The sequence below is a fragment of the Pogona vitticeps genome, chromosome 4 (assembly GCF_051106095.1).
Source record: "Pogona vitticeps strain Pit_001003342236 chromosome 4, PviZW2.1, whole genome shotgun sequence".
Classification (NCBI taxonomy): domain Eukaryota; kingdom Metazoa; phylum Chordata; class Lepidosauria; order Squamata; family Agamidae; genus Pogona; species Pogona vitticeps.
The window spans coordinates 209,107,211-209,127,689 of NC_135786.1; the positions used below are offsets into that span (position 1 = coordinate 209,107,211).

Consider the following 20,479-nt stretch of genomic DNA (forward strand, 5'->3'; position numbering starts at 1 on the left):
GTGTGGGTTCTGTTTGGGGTATGGCTGTGGAGGTCTGAGGCCTGTGAACCACCCACTGTTGATCCCATCTGTCCTTTGCTGTTGTCGGCTTGCCTCTCCAGAATCTTCTACTGAGTGTTGCAAAACTACTTCTGTGTTTACAGTGTCCTTCATAAAAAGAATAGGGACTCAAAAACACAACTTGGAAAATGTGTCTGAGTCACAAGTCCAAGTCATTGGGGAAAAAACCCAGAGTTGACTCCAAGTCCAACTTGACCGTGAATCCCACAACTTGAGCCCCCATTCCTAAATAATACAATGATCAGCAACATGGAACCTTTCAGATGTTTTGGACTGCAATTCCCACACAGGGCTGCCAAGTCAGTACCTTTCCATTCCTTGGGATTTCAGGGGCCAAAACAACAGTGCCCCCCCTTGTGTAATAACTGCAAAATGAAGTACATGCATCATGAAAAAGGAGGACAAATGTACTTTGTTTTAAGTGGGCACCCCAACAACGTTTCTCCAGTGAGTTTCCCTGGCCAAGTAGGGAAAGCAAGAGACTTTGATCACTTTTAGTAAGCTGCAGAGAAAATAATGCAGATGGCACCTGTCCTCCATTCTTCTTGGTGATATCCGTCTTCCTTTTTGGCAACAGAACAGTGCCTGGTTTACATATTTAGCAAAGTTACCGTTACCGTATGTGCTACAGACTTTCCTACATGGCACTGCTTGAGACTGGTCCAAAGCTGAATTGCTAGTCCCAGCTAAAGAACACTCACTAAATCAACTGCTCAAGGAAAAATAAATGGTCATGTATATATCCCACTGATAAGTTATATAAGCAGGGGAGTCATATGACTGAATATACTTTGGGGTAAAAAATAATAATAAAAGGGAATGGTTGTTGTGGGTTTTTCGGGCTCTCTGGCCGTGTTCTGAAGGTTGTTCTTCCTAATGTTTCACCAGTCTCTGTGGCCGGCATCTTCAGAGGACAGTACTCTGTGCTCTGGTGTAGTTGGCTTTAGGAGCACCAGCATCTCATGAAAAAAAAAAACTAGGAAAATTTTTCCTGATATTCTAGTCTTCTAAATTTTGGAAGTGTATTTCTTGTCCATTATCTCGTCTTGACTCAGGGGCTATAGGAGATTGGATTTGCTTTATTGCACCTTTTGATATTTAATTCCACGATCATCTCCCTCACACATGGAGTGAATTATAACCATGTTCATAGGGTTATATGGGTTGTAATTAATGTCCTAATCGTGAATGCTCCACCAGCTTCTAAGGGCATAGCTTGGAAAAGTTGATTGGTTGACTGCATAGTCACCGTAATCATGTATTATCACTGGCTATGCTGATGGAAGGAATCTGGGAGTTGCATTTCAGCAAAGCAACTTGCCCAAGGGGTTGAATTCCCTATGATGTCTTCCCTTTGGGTTAGCCTCTGTGCAGCACAACCCATCACAAAGCAAACATGAAGGAAATCCCCCCCCCCAAAAAAATAGCTTGACTGGATGTTTTAAAGCAGTGCAAATCTGACTTTTCCTGACCTGTGCCAGAATGTTACTGCAGATTTCTTTCTCTTCTCTCTCTACCCTCTCTGTACACTGAGAACATAAGCAGTCTTGGAGACAGCCTTGCTGAGCCTCATTGCTCTGGCCATCACCTAAAGGCTAGAGTCAGACTAGATATTAAGAGGAATATGCATGTACCACAATTAGCCCATCTGCCCTCCCACAACAGGATTTCCTCAGAGATGCATCCCTCCTGTAGTCAAACTTGCAAATTAAGTCCATTTTTACTGTCTAGTGACCAATCACAAAACATCACACATGAAATGCAGTACAGTGGTGCCTCGCTTAGCGATGTTAATCGGTGCAGCAAAAATCGCCGCTAACCGAAAACATCACTAAGCAATTTTTAAAAGCCCATAGGAAAGCATTGAAACCCCTTCAATGCGTTCCCATGGGCAAAAACCTCACCTTTAAGCAAAAATCCTCCATACTGCGGCCATTTTTGCTGCCCGGTATGCGAGGAATCTGTCACAAAACACAGCGGGTGGCCATGTTTTTTACCCAGTGGCCATTTTGGAACCGTCGATCAGCTGTTGGGAAAACATCGCTATGCGAAAAGTGGTAAGCGAAACAGCTTACTGATCATCGCAAAGCGATTTTCCCATTTAAAACATCGTAATGCAATCACTTTTGCAATTGCAAAAACCTAATCACTATGCGATTTCGTCGTTAACTGGGGCGCTCGTTAAGCGAGGCACCACTGTATATGAAAATGAAAAATCAGTATATGCTATGAAAGCCAGTGTGGTGTAGGATGATGGACTAGAATTCAGAGAAGACCTGGTTTGAGTCTCTGGGTAACTATGGATACTCATTGGGGAGCAAAAATGGTAAAACCACGTCTTAGATAGCTTATGAACCTAGAAAACCCTGTTAGGGTTGTTATAATTTGGATATCACTTGGCAGTACATAACAAACAGAAGTGACAAATATATGACTTTCAATGGTTGGAGAAACACTTTTCCAAAAAAAAAAAAAAAGCAATAAGCTCACTGCATAGCTTCATCTTTTTTATTTTCATTCGCTGACATATCTCCCCAAGCATTCTATGGGGTACAGGGAGATATCATAGTTAGGTCTTGAAAATGGCTTTCCAATATGTGTTCTGCTATAACAATAGTGGATACTATGACAAAAGCGACCACCACTATCACGTAATTAGTTGTAAGGAGAACATTTTAAAATTGTCTATTTCTTTCTATCATTATTTCTTTATGTTTTTGCTGTATTTACCTGGTCAATAACTGGTGTGCCCAGTTACACATTATTTGTTTTGCTTAATAGAATTAGTGGAAGTTTCTAGACAGCCAGGTCAAAGGTTCACCTGGTCTTTGTCAACTAATATTTACTCACATTGTGCTGTTAAACATTAACTGTTTCCTCCCTATGTGACAACAACAGCATGTGCTGCCTCTCCATATTAAACAACTGCTAATTGGTGATTTTAAACAAACTGCCTCTGTTGCTTGTAAGAAAGTGTAAAGATTTTGTAACTACGTAAGGAAGGCACACTCCTTTGTCTTGATTTTGGTGTAGCATTTACCAGTAAAATAAACTGTTTTGGTTTGCCTTGCCTCACTCTCGCCATGAGAATGAACCTCCAGTGTTAATTGCACAATAGTGTATTTTAAGAAGTGTGGAAGTGTTGCTACTGTACCAAATCTGAACACTGGGTGGGAAGCTGCACAGCAACAAGGTTCATTGTATTATATTTAGTAGCTCTATCATTTTACAGCCTACCCTACTTCAATATTTTGGGCCACTTCAATTGCTGCTCTTGTAACAATAATAAAAACAAACCAAAATACTCTATGATTTGTTCCTTAATCACATTTTACAGATTTTATAAATATTTTGCTGCTTACAAATGTGAGCATTTTAAATGGTGTATTTTTCTTTCACAGAATCTGTCTGATACTTGTAAATTTAGCAGTTTAAGTAATCTGCAACTACCCAACATTTACATTTTAACAATCAGTTTGGATGCCTATTGCTGACATTGATATTCCTAAAATTTGTTAACGTTGTTACCTAAAAATAAATACATTGTTCTTTCCCTGCCCATAAATGAAAATCAAATCAGATTACATTTCTAGGTAGCTATAGAAACAATATTGATAATTAGTTCATGAACAGTAAACAGTATATCATATCAATATATGAAATATGTATGCAGATTTAAAGGAGAAAAGATCGGTCATCCTTGGGTAATCATGCACATATTTCTGATGGCTGTCTCCAGAAAGATGGCTCTGATAAAATCACTTGTGAAAGCAGATATATTATTCTGAATTGCCCTGCAGTTCTGTTGATAATATATTGTCTTACTATAGGCCTTAATAAATATTGTGTATATATTTATTTGCTTCCAGGCTGGAAACTTGATTCACAACACGATCATTATCTTTGTGTTTTTTTCAATCACAAGCTGAATGTGAATCAGCAGCATAGTGCAGCTGCTGCAAAAGCTAATATAGTCATAACTAGCATTAACAGAAGCAGAGTGTCCAGGTTACCATCTTGTCCATGAATATGAATACAGCGTTAGGAGCTTCTAATTGCATTGTGCCTCCCAGAAGAGCCAGCCTGTGTGGCCTTGGGCATGCAGTACAGTCCCAGGGTGCCTCCAGAAGAAGGGAATGGTAAACCACTTCTTTATACTTTACCCGGAAAATAAATAAATAAATAAATAAATAAATAAATAAATAAATAAATAAATAAATAAATAAATTTATTTATTTATTTATTTATTTATTTATTTATTTATTTAACTTATATCCTGCCCACACTATCCTAAGGTTTCTGGGCGGTTTAAAATAATGCCTATGAGTTAGAATTAACCTGACAGCACACAATTATTATTTTACTAGTGGGTGCAAAGATTAGAAGTGTCCAGGCTTGACTTGTAGTCCATCACAGTCCATCACTTAGCAAACAATGGTAATTTATACAAACTACAATTTACTGAGAAATGAAGATCAAATTGTGGCTTGTGACCTTGCTTTGTCAGCAAACTATGATTTGGAAAACAAACCAAAACAAAAGAAGATAAGACAAGACAAAACAAGATTTGGACTACTATAATAGCTAGAGTATGGATATAATTACTTTTGTGGGCTACTTTTCCCAGACTCACCCCTCCCATCCTGACTGCTCCTGCCTCTGGAAGTTACTCTTACTGCTTATTGACATTGGAAAGGGGTCCTCTCTAGGACAAACTGCTAGTATTTCTTTGGTCTAAGTTGCTTTGTGTGTAGGATAAGACATACAGATGTAATAAGGCTCCTCTCATGTTGTAAGGAGATGGTGCCAGGCTTCCCTCCTTTCCTTATTAGCCACAGGGTAGGACCAAAGTCTGTGTGCCTGACTCCATTTCATCCTAAAATGAAGTTACAGAGCCTAACCAATGGTTGCCATGTCTCAGGGCACTGGCTGACATCTCATGAAATTGGTTTTGATTTCCCAGGTCTCCAGGTGAGAAGACACATCTCAGGGTGAGTGGTACTGCAACATGAGAGTGTTTTATTTTTGCACGAGAGAAGTGGCTTTAGAGTTGCCCCTTTTAAGTGCTGGTCAGTCTTCCCAGTGAAAAGCCTTGGTTCACAGGGTGAAGGAAATCTGTTCTTTTATCTCTGATCACAGTTTGGGACCACACTACCCATCAGAGCGTCTTTCCCAGTATCATATAGCTGACCCACCAGATCATCCTAGGCTATGTTCCTCTGGGTAGCTATCCCAAGGGAGGCCCATAAGGCATTGACAAAAGGTTGTCCCTTCTTCACAGTGGAACCGACACTGCCGAAACAGCTCCAAGTGGAGGTATGCCTGGCTTCCTACCTGTTAATATTCAGAAGGTAACTTAGAACACTGCTTTCCAAGGAGGCCTTCCATACCAATCCTATGTGATTTATGCTTCCAGGCTCACTGTTTTATTGAGAATTTGTTGGTGGTGCCTTTTGTTTTTATTTGCTTAATGTTTTAACTTTTCGGTATACATTGTATTTTATAGTATATATCATTTACTACTGTTGTAAACCATCCAGAATAGTGCATTGTACTAAAGGGTGGTATATAACAAACAAACAAACACTTTTACCCAGCCCAAATGAGAAGCCATACCTCTTGTCATTATTTATTTATTTATTTATTTATTTATTTATTCATTCATTCATTCATTCATTCATTCATTCATTCATTCATTCATATCCCACCCATTTAGACCGAAGTCTACTCTGGGCGGCTAACAACAATATTAAAATAAAATAAAACAACAATATTAACACTCTAGAGGATGGTGAAAAAATTAGGTATTTACAGGTCTTAAGTTTGCTCTAAAAAACGCCCAGCGAGGGAGCCAGACAAATTTCTGGGGGGAGATTGTTCTAGAACCAATGGGCCACTGCCGAGAAAGCCCGCTTTCTTGTTCTTTCTCTTCGGGCCTCCCTCAGCATTAGGCCCCTCAGCTGCCCCACCTGGCTAGAGCGAGTGATACGGGTAGATCTAGGTGGGAGAAGGTGTTCTGCCAGATATTGAGATCCTAAATCGTTTAGGCTTTATATGTCATCATTAATACTTTGAAATCAATGAGGAAATGAACAGGTAGCCAATGCAGAATGGGGGAGATATGTTGATGTTTTCTCACCCCAGTAAGATGTCTGGCCGCCGCATTCTGCACCATTTGAAGCTTCCGCATCAGTCTCAAAGGTAGCCCCACGTAGGGAACACATTACAGTAGTCTAATCTTGAGACTACAAGTGTATGGACCAGAGTGGTGAAAGCCCTGACATCAAGATAGGAATGCAGCTGGGCGATCCGCCAAAGAAGGAAGTAGGCGGTGTGGACCACTGACGCTACCTGGGTTTCCATGGTAAGCGCTGGATCAAGAAGCACCTCCAAGCTGCAAACCTCAGTCTTCATGGTGAGAATCACCCCCCCCCCAAAAAAGTGAGGGAGTTTCCCAAACCACAGATGTCTGGGCCACCCACCCTCAGGACCTCCATCTTGTCTGGGTTTAGCCTGGTCTACACAGGGCTTGGGAAATGAGTTTACATGAAACTGTATCAAAAGGGTGTTTCTCTTCTTCTCTCTTCACATGGAGGTGCCAATGAACTCCAAACACACACACACACTCACACATACACAGAGTATTGAATTTAGAAAAATCTAAATTGCTGATTTAGTTGCTAGCTACACATTTGGCATACTGTTTGGTTTGGCTCTCATATTCACATATTCTCTTATATTTACTTTCATGGATCAGAGAGACCAGAGAGTGGCAGAAGAACAAAAAGAACATAAATTCACAAATCCAGATAGAACAGAATTTTCTGTCAACAGAAAAGTGAGGATTAGCTTGCTGCCTTCTAGCCTTTCATAGCTGGAGAAGAGTAAGCAAGTTTATTAAATAAGTGAAGCTCTGACTAATCTTTAATGACAATGCGTACATTTCTCCAAAACCTGGAGCTTGTGTAGAAACTGGTTGAAAGAACAGAGGATCAGTGGTAGGTGTGCAGGAGATGATGATGAGGAATTGAAGGTGATGCTTAAAGGACTTTTTTCATTGATTAGCAGAGCTTGCTGAGCTGTAACACTGCAATACTGTGTCTGCTGAGCATTCATTAGAATATCAATCATTTCTCTTAAATCGTTTGAGTTTCACAGCCTTTGAGATTTCTTAACTGAGGTCTACCCTTTTCTAGTTTCAGTATTTATGTGGCTTCTGCAAGCGCCTGACTGCAATGCACTGTAAAGCATATTGGCCTCTCCTTCCCAAGTGGATATGCCAGCTGAAGGGAATTCGGAAGAGGCAGACATCTCTTATGTTCACGGAAATGACCTTATGCTGGCCAAAGACTTTTCCATTGGCACAAAAGACAAACGAGACCTGGACAAGGAGTGGGATGAAGTAAGAGCCAAGTGACAGCAGTTCCAAGCCTTCTCCACACTATTTACACAGCCACTGTGCTGGCTCACAATTAGGCCAAAGTAGTCAGTAAGATACAATATTAGCCATGGAAGTGTTTTGAATCCAGCGTTGTTTTAGCTGGTCTAGCATCAGCTCAGCTGGCTTTCATACCTCTTGGCTATCTGGGTTTGTGATCTTTGATGTGATCTAAATCAGGGGTTCCCAAACTGTGTGCTGTGGCTCCATCGGGCACCCAAGATCTGAGCCAGGGGAGCCATGGGAAATGGGATGGAACCTAGAGCTATGAAGGCTGTGAGCTATTCTTCGCTCCATGTCAAACAGGAACCAGAACTGGAGGCCATGTGCCTGCTTCTCCTTCCTTCATCTCTATAGTCCCCAGTGGATGCACTTGCTGAGTAAATTCGTGAGTTTCCTGCATCAGGACATGGAAGGAGGTGGGCGCTTGGGGATATTTGGGATGGGAGGAGGAGAAGATGAGATGGCTGGGGAAGGGTGTCAGGATTCTGTCCCTGGTGGCGGTGAAACCATGATGGCTCCTCCAAGCAAGGGGGGCCACAACCAGTAGTCAGTAAATCAAGGGAGCTGTGGGTCCAAAATGTTTGGGAACCACTGATCTAAATAATGTGAGATCTCTAGATATGAATGCTACAGTGGAACCAAAGCTTGACGGGATGATGTCCTGGGACTTTTTAATTAGCAGGGACAATGACATAATTTGCCAGCACCCTCAGGCTTTAAGATCCAACTAGACTAAAATACACTGCATTACAATCATCATAGTTTCACTTAGAAATTAACTTTCTCTGTTGTTACCTTAGCTACTAAAAGGACTGCAGGCAGAAAAGGGAAGCCTAGGGTGACCATGGCAGATGACAGCATTGTGACTCTGATTTCATGGGGACACTCCTAATCCTAAAGCCTCTCCTGAATAGGTTCAGCACCTTGGCTAGCTTCTGAAAAGTCCAGACTAAAATTTGAGGTGGGTTCATTGCCTCCATGAAATCAGAGTCTTGACTTCTGCAAGCCCTGCTTCCACTACAACACTGGTTCTCAAAACAGGTTCCAGTAGCCAGGTAATTATTCACTGATTCAAATTCACGTCATTGTCTTCTGTTAGCCTTGCATCACAAACCACAGAGGACATGGCAGGTAGCAGTTGTAGGCTGGAAAGAAGAAATCCTTCTCATAGAGCTTTACTGTATTTCTAAAGCCCATATTCTGTTGATTGGTGTATTTAAAACACAGTATCAAGAAATATACCTGTTTTCCCCAAAAATAAGACCTAATCTGAAAATAAGCCCTAGTATGATTTTTCAGAATGCTCGTAATATAAACCCTACCCCAAAAACAAGCCCCAGTTAAGTGAAACCCCACCCTCCACCATTGTGCAGCAACCAGAAGATGACACGACTGTATTTACATAAATGCAGATTGTTGTACATGAAAAAAATAAAACATCCCCTGAAAATAAGCCCTAATATATATTTTTGGAGCAATAATACTATGACCCTGTCTTATTTTCAGGGAAACACGGTAGCACTTTGAGTTTGTTGCCAGTAATTCTCTTAATTCTCTTAATAGTTATCCCAAATCTCAGTTTTTTCTGCTTAACTCTGAAATTCTTTTTTCTTTTGAGCTGAGTAGGCTTTGTTCCTGCCATGGGGCTCATAATTCCCTGACAAGTAATTGCATAATTGCTACAAACACAAGCTAAGTGCATCTACATAATCAGAGCAGACAAGCGCTAAGTGCCAGGTTTCTATCCTCTTGGTGATTGCTACCCAAGTTTTTTCAACTGCTTTCTTTCTTGACAGCTATCCTGAGCTGAAAAGCATGCTGGGATCAACAGGAGGTTATGACTGACTTTACCTGCACACTGTCAGACAATCATGGCAGTGTTTCTCAACTATAGTGTTCTAAACATATTGAGTCTTCTACGTCTCTATTTCTGTACAGTCTATAAAATGAATTGAATGGGCACGTGTGGCAGCCAGTCACCCCATTCTGTGTTCCAATAAAGGACATACAGATTAGCAATATACTTTATTACGATCAACAGATCAGATGTGAATAACACAGAACAACCGGACAAGAATAAACAGAATCAATACTATAATATACATTAAGTGCGGCAGACTCTTAGGGAAACAAATTCCATAAATAATTGTTAGGAGCATACCCCTATCCCCAGTTCATACATATTAATATATGCATACATACATTTATATATCTACAGGATTAAGGCACCATTTCTTGCCTGCAGACATACAGATTGAGACCAGCTCACTTTAGGAGATATTCTAACTTGCCCTGGCCCAGAGTTAGTATCTCTATGGTTCTGGATCTCCATTAAAGAACACAAAATCCCCACAATGTTGCAGTGGAGGGAGCAAACAGCTATGACCTGTGTGGAAGCGACAATGAACCCGAATTTTATGATCTTTCTATTCAAAGGCCATGCAACAATCACCCTTCCACAGTCATACACACAATGACTCTTACTAGTCTAATAATATTTCAGTAAAATTTGGTAAGCACAGCTGAGTGAGAGTACAAATAAGACTATTCCAGAATGCAAAAAGGCTGTCTCGAAAGTGATACAACTCCCTCTCTCTCCACGCAACGGCTGAGTGAAAAACCTGGTGAAGTATCTATAGGAGTGGTTGTTGTGGGTTTTTCGGGCTCCTGGGCCGTGTTCTGAAGGTTGTTCTTCCTAACGTTTCACCAGTCTCTGTGGCCGGCATCTTCAGAGGACAGGAGTAGCACTTACTAAAGGATGAAACATTCCTTGAGAAGCACGCTGCTTTTTTTCCTGCCTATTGGAATTCTTTTTGTGGAAAAAATTGCATGTAAATCAATTCAATTATGTAATTTTTAGATTTACTGCAAACCAAGTTTGGGGATATTGTTGGGCTTCTAAGGCCATCTTTTGAGATGTAGGCCAATCACAAGAACAAAACTGTATCCAGTGCAGGAGGAACGGATTTTTTTGTTCAGGCGAATTCCAAATGCCTATGAAAGCTACCTTTCTGTAATCAAGATTATCCCATAGTTTATCTCATTGTATCAGTTACTGACCTTGTTGCTTTGGCTCAGGCTGGTTAGTATTTTCTGTGTCTTCTTTCAGGGGCTGGGCATTACCTGTGCCCTTATTTTCTTCCATTTTCTTCTTACTTTCTTCCTTCAGGAGAAAAGGAAAAAACATATGTTCAGCTCTGATATAGCTAAATCATGTGTCATCAAGGCCAGATCAGATGTTTCCAGGAAAAGATGCAGCTGGCACACTTTTAATTGTGCAAACACACTCCTGGCCACTGCTAAAACATGGGGTATCCAGGCTCAGAGATAAATCCAGGAGCATCCCCCAAGCTGTGCACCTGCATTCTCAGAAGAAGTGCAAACCCATTCAGCACAGGTCGCATCCTTGTTCATTGATAGATATCAATCTAGAGCTGAAACAGTTTCCTCAAATTTAGATGGCAATGATATATAGACTTGGATGTCATCTGTGTACTTGTGTCACTGAACCCCAAAACTCCAGACAATACCTCCCAGTGGTTTCATGTCGATGTTAATGTAGGAGACAAAACAGAACCCGGAGGAACCCTGCAGGCCAGAAGGAGAGAACTCACCTTCTGCTTTATCTCCTCCAGGAAGGACTTGAGCCACTGTAAAACAAGTCCCATCTCAGAGATATGGAGCAGGCGTATACCTTGGTTGATTGTATCAGAAGCAGTAGAACCAATAAGGACATACTCCCTTTGTCCATTTTCTGGTGTAGGTCATCCACCAAGATAACTAGAACAGTCTCCATCCCATAACGAGACCTGAAGACAGACTAAAATGGATCTAGATAACCTGTCCCATCCAGGAACCCCTGGAACTGAGAAGCCACAACTTGCTCCAACAACTTCCCCAATAATGGGATATTAGAGATTGGTCGGTAATTATCTATAATGTGGAATCTAAGGAAGGCTCTTTCAACAATGGTCTTATTACTTATTACTGCTGGGATTCTACCGTGTAGCAAGGAGGCATTCACCACTCCTCCCCTTCTTCACTCAGGTAAAGGTAAAGGTTCCCTTTGACAATTTTTGACCAGTCGTGTTCGACTCTAGGGGGTGGTGTTCATCCCCATTTCCAAGCCATAGAGCCAGCGTTTTGTCCGAAGACAATCTTCCGTGGTCACATGGCCAGTGCGACTTAGACACGGAACACTGTTACCTTCCCACCGAGGTGGCCCCTACTTATCTACTTGCATTTGCATGCTTTCGAACCGCTAGGTTGGCAGGAGCTGGGACAAGCGACGGGCGCTAACTCCATCGCATGGATTCGATCTTACGACTGCTTGGTCTTCTGACCCTGCAGCACAGGCTTCTGCGGTTTAGCCTGCAGTGCCACCACGTCCCTTTCTTCACTCAACCAGTCCCTTTTATAAGCCAGGAAGGGAAAGGGTCCAGCAGACATTTGGTAGCCTTCACCTATCCAAGATTTTTGCCTGCAACATCAGAAACTGAAGCTCGTCGATCAAAGCAAAGACTAGAAACATTAGAGGGATTCATCATATTTTTCTTTTTAATGATCAGCATGTCCTTCAGTGAATGATGTATGTCCATGCCTGGCTATCTTCCCGATGTGAGACTTATGTGCAAGACATGGAAGCAAAACCATGTAAAAATACAACAGCTCAATGATACTAAGAAAAGAAATCTTCCTAACACTTTAGTCACTAGAGAGCAACAGGAGAGGGATGATGAAGAAAAGTAAGGAAGAACAAAAACAAGTTCTGCTCAGTTTGGACATATGACAACTGCAGTGTGAAAGACTGTAGTGTAAACATTTTGAGGTGGAAGGAAAATGAAGGGAAAACTAAAACTAGGACACACCAAGGCATATGAATAAAATCATGTTTAAAACAGCTACCTGAACCTCCCCACATTAACTAGGTCTAGCTTACCCTGAGGTCTTGATTATACAGTACTTCCTATTTCAGGAGCAAAACAGATATACAGCTATTTATTCCATTCCAATCCTGTGGGCCTTAGGTTTAGCTAATCAGCTTCAGGGCATCCTTCAGGACTTCGGTGAGTTCTTCCTTTTGCATCGCAGATGGCAAGATGAAGCTCATGTGAGACTGGTGGTGGGAAGCTGTCACTGTGTCTCGTTTCAGCTCTAATCCTTTGAGTTTCTAATATCTTTTCACAATGATTTTTGAGATGCAGAGTTTTGAATCTAATTTATGTTGTAAAAAATGCTGCTACTAAAAGTTATAAGCAATGCTGCCCTTCAACCCTTTGCCTGTAACCCTGTTTTCAAGAGGGGCATACAGTTATAATGACCTGCTTGGGGGCTAAAACCTATGGCAAGATTTCCCAACACTGGGTTTCAACTGTTGAGATGGGGAGGATCTTTTCCTGATTTAAACATGGAAGCAACTCTGGGGAAGGGAGATGTTGACCATCCCTCTGGTGACCTTCTTGCAAGCTATGTTCCTGCCCCCCCGCCACATCTACTATTAGATCTTCAGGAACTTGGGGCGAGGGTAAGATTTTGATCATGAATTCATGATGGAAACCAGACAGGCCCTACCATTTGACAGAGGGGAGCAAATAATTCAGATGGCAGAGTTGGATGGATATCAGTAGCACCTCGAAGCCATTCACCTTTCAGACCCATGCCATGCTTCAATACAAGGAAAACCCAGTTTGCTTCTTCATGGGAAATGAGCAGGGGCATTTCCTTTTCTTTACTGCAGGCTGCAATGCATTTTGGGCTGTTCTTGGGGATGGTTTAACAATTCCTTCTCTAGCATTCCTGCAAGGATGGAAATCGTTGCCCTCTGCTTCTTCTTTAAACTGAGCAAAACAGTATGTCAGGAGATTTAATTGCAAACTTCCCATGTCTCATCTGTTTCAGTCCCCAATTTAACATGGGTTGTGATGAGAGAAAACAAGTTCCCTTTATATGTCTTTGGCCATGGTTTGTAAGAGGAAACAAATTCCCCTCTCACTCAAAAGCTTTTGCATACATTTACATCATAATCATAAAACATACTTATTTAGAAGTAAACTTCAATGTTTTCAGTGGAAATTACTCCTCTCATAAAGTGTTCATGGGATCAGAGCTTTAATTAAAGCACTTTAACTAACAGAAGCAGTGTTTCCTTTGCTCACAAAGAAGCAATTAAGATGAGTGGCTAAGACTTAACTGCAAGTAATTAATTTTTTTTAACTTGAAAAACAAGTTTGTTAAAAAAATCTTCATGACACAGTTAATCAAACTCCTTTTTGGTATGTAAAGTTGTAAATTTATAGAGATTTATGGCAAAGCGAGTACTGTTGATGCAAAATATAATGTAAAGAACCCAAAATGTCACATTTTTCCTGTTTACAGCTGTTTTTAAGTCTGTCAGTTAACAGTGCCAAACTGAATCATCCTTTGCATTAAGCTGTTAGGTTATGTGCCTACAAACTGGAACCAATTTATAGTTGATTGAAACCCTAATAGGCCTTTCAAGGTAAGCTTGATATATAAGGAGTGTTTGTTTTTCTAGTTTCACATCCCCAGTTAATTTCCATAGCTGACCCAGGCCTCCTGAGTCCTAGTCTATTATTCTGTTCACTACACCATTTTAGGCATCCCTAATCAAATTGTCATTATGGATAATCTGAAATAAATCTTTCATAGAAATGGTTTAAAGTTTAAAAATATTGATCTTTGCAATACTGCTTTCAAGATTAGATCCTAAGAAACCCTAGGACATTTGGGGGTGGGGTGGGGACTGAAATGTTATCACGCCAGGTGGCATTACTTGCTGGATAGTCTGAGTGAGTGAGGCATCTGGCTGCAAAGCTAGAAGTTGGGAATATGATTCCCCATTGAACCTCCCAAGAGAAGAGCCAGCTTATGTAGCCTTGGGCAAGCTGCACACACAATCCAAGAATACACCCCCAGAAGAAGGGGCTAGAAAACCACTTCTGAGTACTTGTAATCCTGTAATGAGTTGCCATAGGTCAGAATTAACCTGACACTATGTTGTTGTTGTTGTTGCTGGTGGTGGTGGTGGTGGTAGTAGTAGTAGTAGTAGTAGTAGTAGTAGTAGTAGTATGGCACTGCCAGCAGTAACTACTACATACTTTGTTTCCATGTGCCTACAAGAACAAATAGATTCAGCATTCCACCTGCATCACGTCTGTTAAGTAGCAGTCTGGGTTGTGACTGCCAACATTATTCAGAAGGATGGTGTGTTTGTAATCTAGGATCTAGAAGTGTTGCAGCCACTTGGGAACCAGAGATATCTTATTTTCTACAGCAGCTACATTGCTGTAGTAACATTTCAACACCTTCTGTTAATTGCATAGAAGGGAGTTTTTTTTTTTTTTAAAGAAAGTGCTCCTTTCTGGTACAGTTGTACTCTTTCTGGCAAAACTTCAGTATTAAAAAGAAGTTACACCTGGGTGAATTTTCACTTTTATGAACCTCTTCAGAACATAGAAATCAGAATTTGGAATTGATTGAAGCAGAGGCACATGCCATTTTTAGAGAGAAAAATGGAACGTGGTAATAGACTTCTCCGTCCCAGTTAAAACACCATAAGGAGTCAACTGAATTGAACTCAGTCTTACAGTTAAAGGGGACATATCTGTAGAAGACCTCACTGTATAGGAATGGGCAGCTGAACATTCCTGTCTGTGAGACTCTTCTAGCTGGAGGAGAGCTTCATTTTAGTTCATCTTTCAACAAGAATTCTCCAAAGAGTGCTATTTACCCCATATTCATAATGGAAAGAACTGGAATATGAAAAAAAAATCTGAGTGGAAGAAAAATGGAAATTAATAGCTTCATCCATGTCAACCAAAAGCTTTGAGTTAACTCTTTAAAATCTGGGTGTGAATCCCTGGATATTCAACCACACTAGTGCTGAATGAGAGTTTTGTGATAATTACCACGATATTTAAGGTTTAATATCAATGTTTAATTTTCATGAAAGGTTATCCTCAGGAAAAAAAAGACATATATGGAAAGGGTGCAGAAAGTGATACTCCTCTGAATTTAGCTAGTATAGAAAAATGAACATTTCATTTCAATCCCTTTTTCAATTTAACAAAATTTCCAAGTCACATTTTTAAGAACAGAAAGTACTTGAGGTTTAAAAACTTCAAAGCCAAGAGAAAATGAAACTGGCAGATATTGCAGCTCCTTGTGGGGGGGGGTAACTGGAAGGTTATTGGGACATCTCTGCTCCCCCATCCAGGGCTAATCCATGCAGCCGTTTAGTGTCCTCTCATCTGTAGGGATTTGTCTTGAGCCAGGTTTCATCTTCCCACTGTCATGTTCTTGTCTTTTAAGTAAACATGTATATGACTGGAATTGCATGTGACGTGCTACCATTAAAAAAATCCATTTGAGGACTCTGAAATATCTCAGAAAAATCTAATTTGCCAACTTTGTAAAGTGAAAGAAAGAGGAAAGCAGTATACACAACCATACACATTTTTGTATGTGTGGGTGTAAATGCATATACAGTATATGTATATATGTTTATGTTTGTGTATATGTTTGTGTGTATATAGAGATAGCTAGATAGAGATAAAATCTAACATTTAATTATCATTTTTTCCTTTAAAAAATCTTTACCGAATGAACACGGAAAGAACAACAACAAAACAATAGTACAGGCCTTTCAATAAAAGAAGCAAAATGGTCTGGAAGCCAGTTATTTGCAGCTTTAAGGAACTTCATTCATTTTCAGAAGCAAAACAATAAAGGTACACTAAGTAAAATGGGTTCAAGAAACCTACCTGCCCTGGTGGTGGCTGAGGTGGAGATGAAGGTTTTGGAGAGGTTGGAGCATCATTCACTTTTCCCTCTGATGAACTTGGCACTATTTTGGTGATTTTTGCTTTCAGTTTATTAAACATTTTTATCTACGAAGTCATTCCAGAATCTTGCATGTGTCTAAGCTAAAAGCTGAAGGCATTTGACTTCCTCTGCTCTTATGATACAAGCCAATTAGATGTTTAATCAGGGCTTAGTTCTGGTTAGTACTTAGTAACCTCATTTAAAGACAGGCTGATGTCTTTCCTTGCCATGATTTTTTTTCTTTGTAGTACGAGGTTTATTTGTAGTTTTATGCTTTAAAATGTGCTTTGAGATATCAGAGTTCAACAAATAGAATGTCTAATTATTTCACAACTCTGCCAGCTGGTATATCACAACTTTAGCTGATCATAATTTTCCAATTTGCTGTCTTAATCAGAATCTTAAGTCAGGAATGCCTTAAGAGTCTAACTGAGAAATGGAAAAAGGCCAGTTGTTCAATAACGTGACCCTGCAGTACTAGGTTATGTAAATTCTTATGATTCTTTCGTCCTTTGTATAGCTTAGATATATTAATCCCAGTGTAATGAGGATAGAGGTTGGGTGGATTTTGCACATACTCTATGTACAAAAATATAATATTGTCATACAGTGGTTCTCAGCCTTGGGTAATCTAGGTTTTCTTGGACTACAGTTCCAAGAAGCCTTCACTACCAGCTGTATGGGCCAGGATTTCTGGGAGTTACAGTCCAAGAACACCTGATTATCCAAGGTTGGGGAGCACTATTGTAGTTGAAACATATCATGCTGATAGAACCATTACAAAAAAGAATATTTTCCAACGTCTTCTGTTCCTTCTTGTGATCTTGTCTCATCAATCCCAGAACAAGGTGGGGGGTGGGAGGTTGGGGGAAGGATCTCTTTATCAATTTATAGTTGCAGTATTACATGTTAAAGAGGACGCTAGACTATTTTGCGATGAACATTAACATTCTACTACTGATAACATATTGACTGCTTCTATTTGTCTTGGCAGGCCAGTTTGAATGATACTTTAAGCAATCCAACCTGTCCCATTTCTGCCTCTGCTCTCCTCATTCATCATCATAGAGATAACCATCTGAAATGACCTATGTCTAAAGTCCTATGTTGTAGAAGCAACCCCAATTCCATGTATGATTTTCAAATTTTATCTTGAAATTTCATGTATAGTTTCTGTCACTTTATCTTGGAATCTTATGCCTATAGGATTTTGCTCACATAGGCTATATATATATGGATGCATCTGGGAAGAGTGCAGATTCTGCATGGTAGACTGGATCTGCTTTTGAAATCAGTAATAGCTGTTTTGTGTTTCAGTAAGCTTGAGAATAATTATCATTGACAACTTTCTGAGAAGGAAATAGAAATCTCCAGCAGAATTCTCAGCGCCTTCCAACCTACAATTCTCAAGACTTTTGCAGATATGCAACTGGTAGAAACTTAGGTTGAATCCACATTTTGGTTCATTCTATATGACTGGATCATGCACATTACGTTTTGCTTCCTATGGCAGCCATTCCAACTCCATCTGAAATGTGACAGGGTTGGGGCGGAGTGTAGCGTAGGGAGAAGGTATCCCTGAAAACTGAGCAGAACTGACCCTTATTAAGTTAAGTCTTTCTATCTACTGAAGGAATGAGTTTGAATACCTAGCTTGTGCAAGTCTTGAACACAGAATAGTGAGGATCCAGAGATTTCCATTCAGAGCAGCCCATGTTCTCATAGGTTGCCTCCAGATCAGCAAGCAGTTCCACCCACATGTTCCTTTCCATGCACATGTACTGATTCCTTCCATTTCAATAAATGAAAAAGTCATTGTTCACTGGCAACAACAACAACAAAACAGCTTTTATAAAGCAACTTCAGCCCCTAATCTTTCTGGTGGCTCATTTGTGCATTAAAATAAAAATAAAAATCAATTATCTCAATTTTGGGATGGGGCGACTAGAATTGTCTACAGTTTTCTGAACATAACTGTGCTATAAATCTATATGGCTTCGTATACATTATAAAAGGATTATACTGGCAAATTTCTATCATTTTTCCAAAAAAATCATAACAGAGGCATTGCTTGTTATCATTCTCATTCTTCCTTGCGGCCATACAGTACTCATTAAGAGATTTTAAACCATCCATCACAACCCCGAGATGTCTCCCTTAATGACTTTGGATCCAATCAGTCATATGTATCTCATTACCAGGTGGATGTGCAACCCCCAAACTTGGGCTGAGCCTCCACCCCAATGCATGAGTTCCCCCCTCACAATCAATATATATGATGATTACTTGGGGTGTTGCTGTTATTTTCCTGGCATGCCTCGCATTATGCAGTATATTTTCTTTTTGTGATTTACTATTTTATTCTCATTTACTTAGCTTGGACAGAACTAGGGTAAGAATATAAGCTCCACCATCCACTGAGCATTTACCTCACGAAATAATTCACTATCACTGGCAAAATTTGAATTTTTCACTAATTCCAAGATAACTCACAAACGTTCAATAGCACTTGTCAGGTAAGATGCTGATACTTGCTCCATTATGGAAACAACTTTTAAAAAACAAACTGTAACTCCTTGTATCTTATTTTGAAGCCATTGCTGATCCAAGAGAAAGTCAGTTCACTTATTCCAAGGTTTCTCACATTGCTCAGAAGTCTTCCTTGCAAACTTGTAAGCTTGCTCGAGAGTATTCCTTGTCAATTGGTTCTAAGAAGTTCAAATGTAGAGTATTAATCAGCACACGCTTATCTATATACTGTTGACACTCCTCCAAACTGATGAAGAACTTCTCTTTGTAGGTTCTAATTTTCCCTTACAGGACATATCTTCCAAATGTTAAACAACAATTTTAGCATTTGTACTATTTTCCATCAATCCATCTTTATATGATTATAATACTTTGTGGAGTTTCTAATGTTTGTGTCAAAAGCATAGGAAAAGAAAAGAACAGACATTAACAAGAAATGCTTTTGGGAACTTGTTAATAACAACTGACATCCAAGGCTAGTGAATGTTATATTGGTTCAGGCTGTGATTAACGAAATAAATGTTTTGGAAATCCATCTAAGTTACCATTTCACAAACAGTAATCAAGTCATGTTGAACCTGATCGACTCATACAAATGGAAGTATTTGTCCCATCAACTCCTCTTTCATTCTTTCCAATCCTTGTATCTGTAGAGGTGATTAATCTGCCTCACTATTTGGTTGTCTTTTACATACAATAACTGTTCAGTTATACTGCCCATTGAGCAAACAGACTAAAACAATTCAGTTAATGGAACATCATGACCTACTGTTAAATAAGAAGATTAATGTTCCAAGAGGCATGGTGGATAGTCGGTATCCAATTAGGTTCTTTGCAATTCTGGCTCTGACCAATATTTGCTGTTGTTGTTTAGTCGTTAAGTTGTGTCTGACTTTTCATGACTCCATGGACCAGAGCACGCCAGGTCCTCCTGTCTTCCACTGCCTCCTGGAGTTGGGTCAAATTCATGTTGGTAGCTTCATTGACACTGTTCAACCATCTCGTCCTCTGTCGTCCCCTTCTCCTCTTGCCTTCACTCTTTCCCAACATCAGGGTCTTTTCCAGGGAGTCTTCTCTTCTCATCAGATGGCCAAAGTAATGGAGCCTCAGCTTCAGGATCTGTCCTTCCAGTGAGCACTCAGGGTTAATTTCATTCAGAATGGATAGATTTGATCTCCTTGCAGTCCCAGAGACTCTCAAGAGTCTCTCCAGCACCACAATTCAAAAGCATCAATTCTTTGGTGGTCAGCCTTCTTTATGGTCCAGCTCTCACTTCCATATATCGCTACTGGAAAAATCATAGCTTTGACTATGCAGACCTTTGTTGGTAAGGTGATGTCTCTGCTTTTAAAGATGCTATCTGGGTTTGTCATCGCTTTCCTCCCAAGCAGCAGACTTTTTTAACTTCGTGGCTGCTGTCACCATTTGCAGTGATCGTAGAGCCCAAGGAAGTAAAATCTGTCACTACCTCCATATCTTCCCCTTCTATTTGCCAGGAGGTCATGGGGCCAGTGGCCATGAACTTTTTAAATGCTGAGCTTCAGACCATTTTTTGCACTCTCCTCTTTCACCCGCATTAAGAGGTTTTTTAATTCTCCTCACTTT

The 20,479-nt window shown here is 40.2% G+C and overlaps 1 protein-coding gene across 2 annotated transcripts in view; it reads right to left on the reverse strand.

The window, feature by feature from the left end:
• CNGB3 (cyclic nucleotide gated channel subunit beta 3) overlaps positions 1-16,521 on the reverse strand; it is a 73,837-nt gene extending 57,316 nt beyond the window's left edge. For both annotated transcript variants that reach the window (XM_072999091.2, XM_072999093.2), the window contains exons 1-2: positions 16,285-16,521; positions 10,562-10,664 (exon numbers count right to left, since the gene is read on the reverse strand). In XM_072999091.2, the coding sequence (XP_072855192.2) occupies positions 10,562-10,664; positions 16,285-16,404 (223 nt within the window). In that variant the 5' untranslated portion in view covers positions 16,405-16,521. The remainder of the gene's footprint in view (positions 1-10,561; positions 10,665-16,284) is intronic.
• Between the last annotated feature and the right edge of the window lie 3,958 nt (positions 16,522-20,479).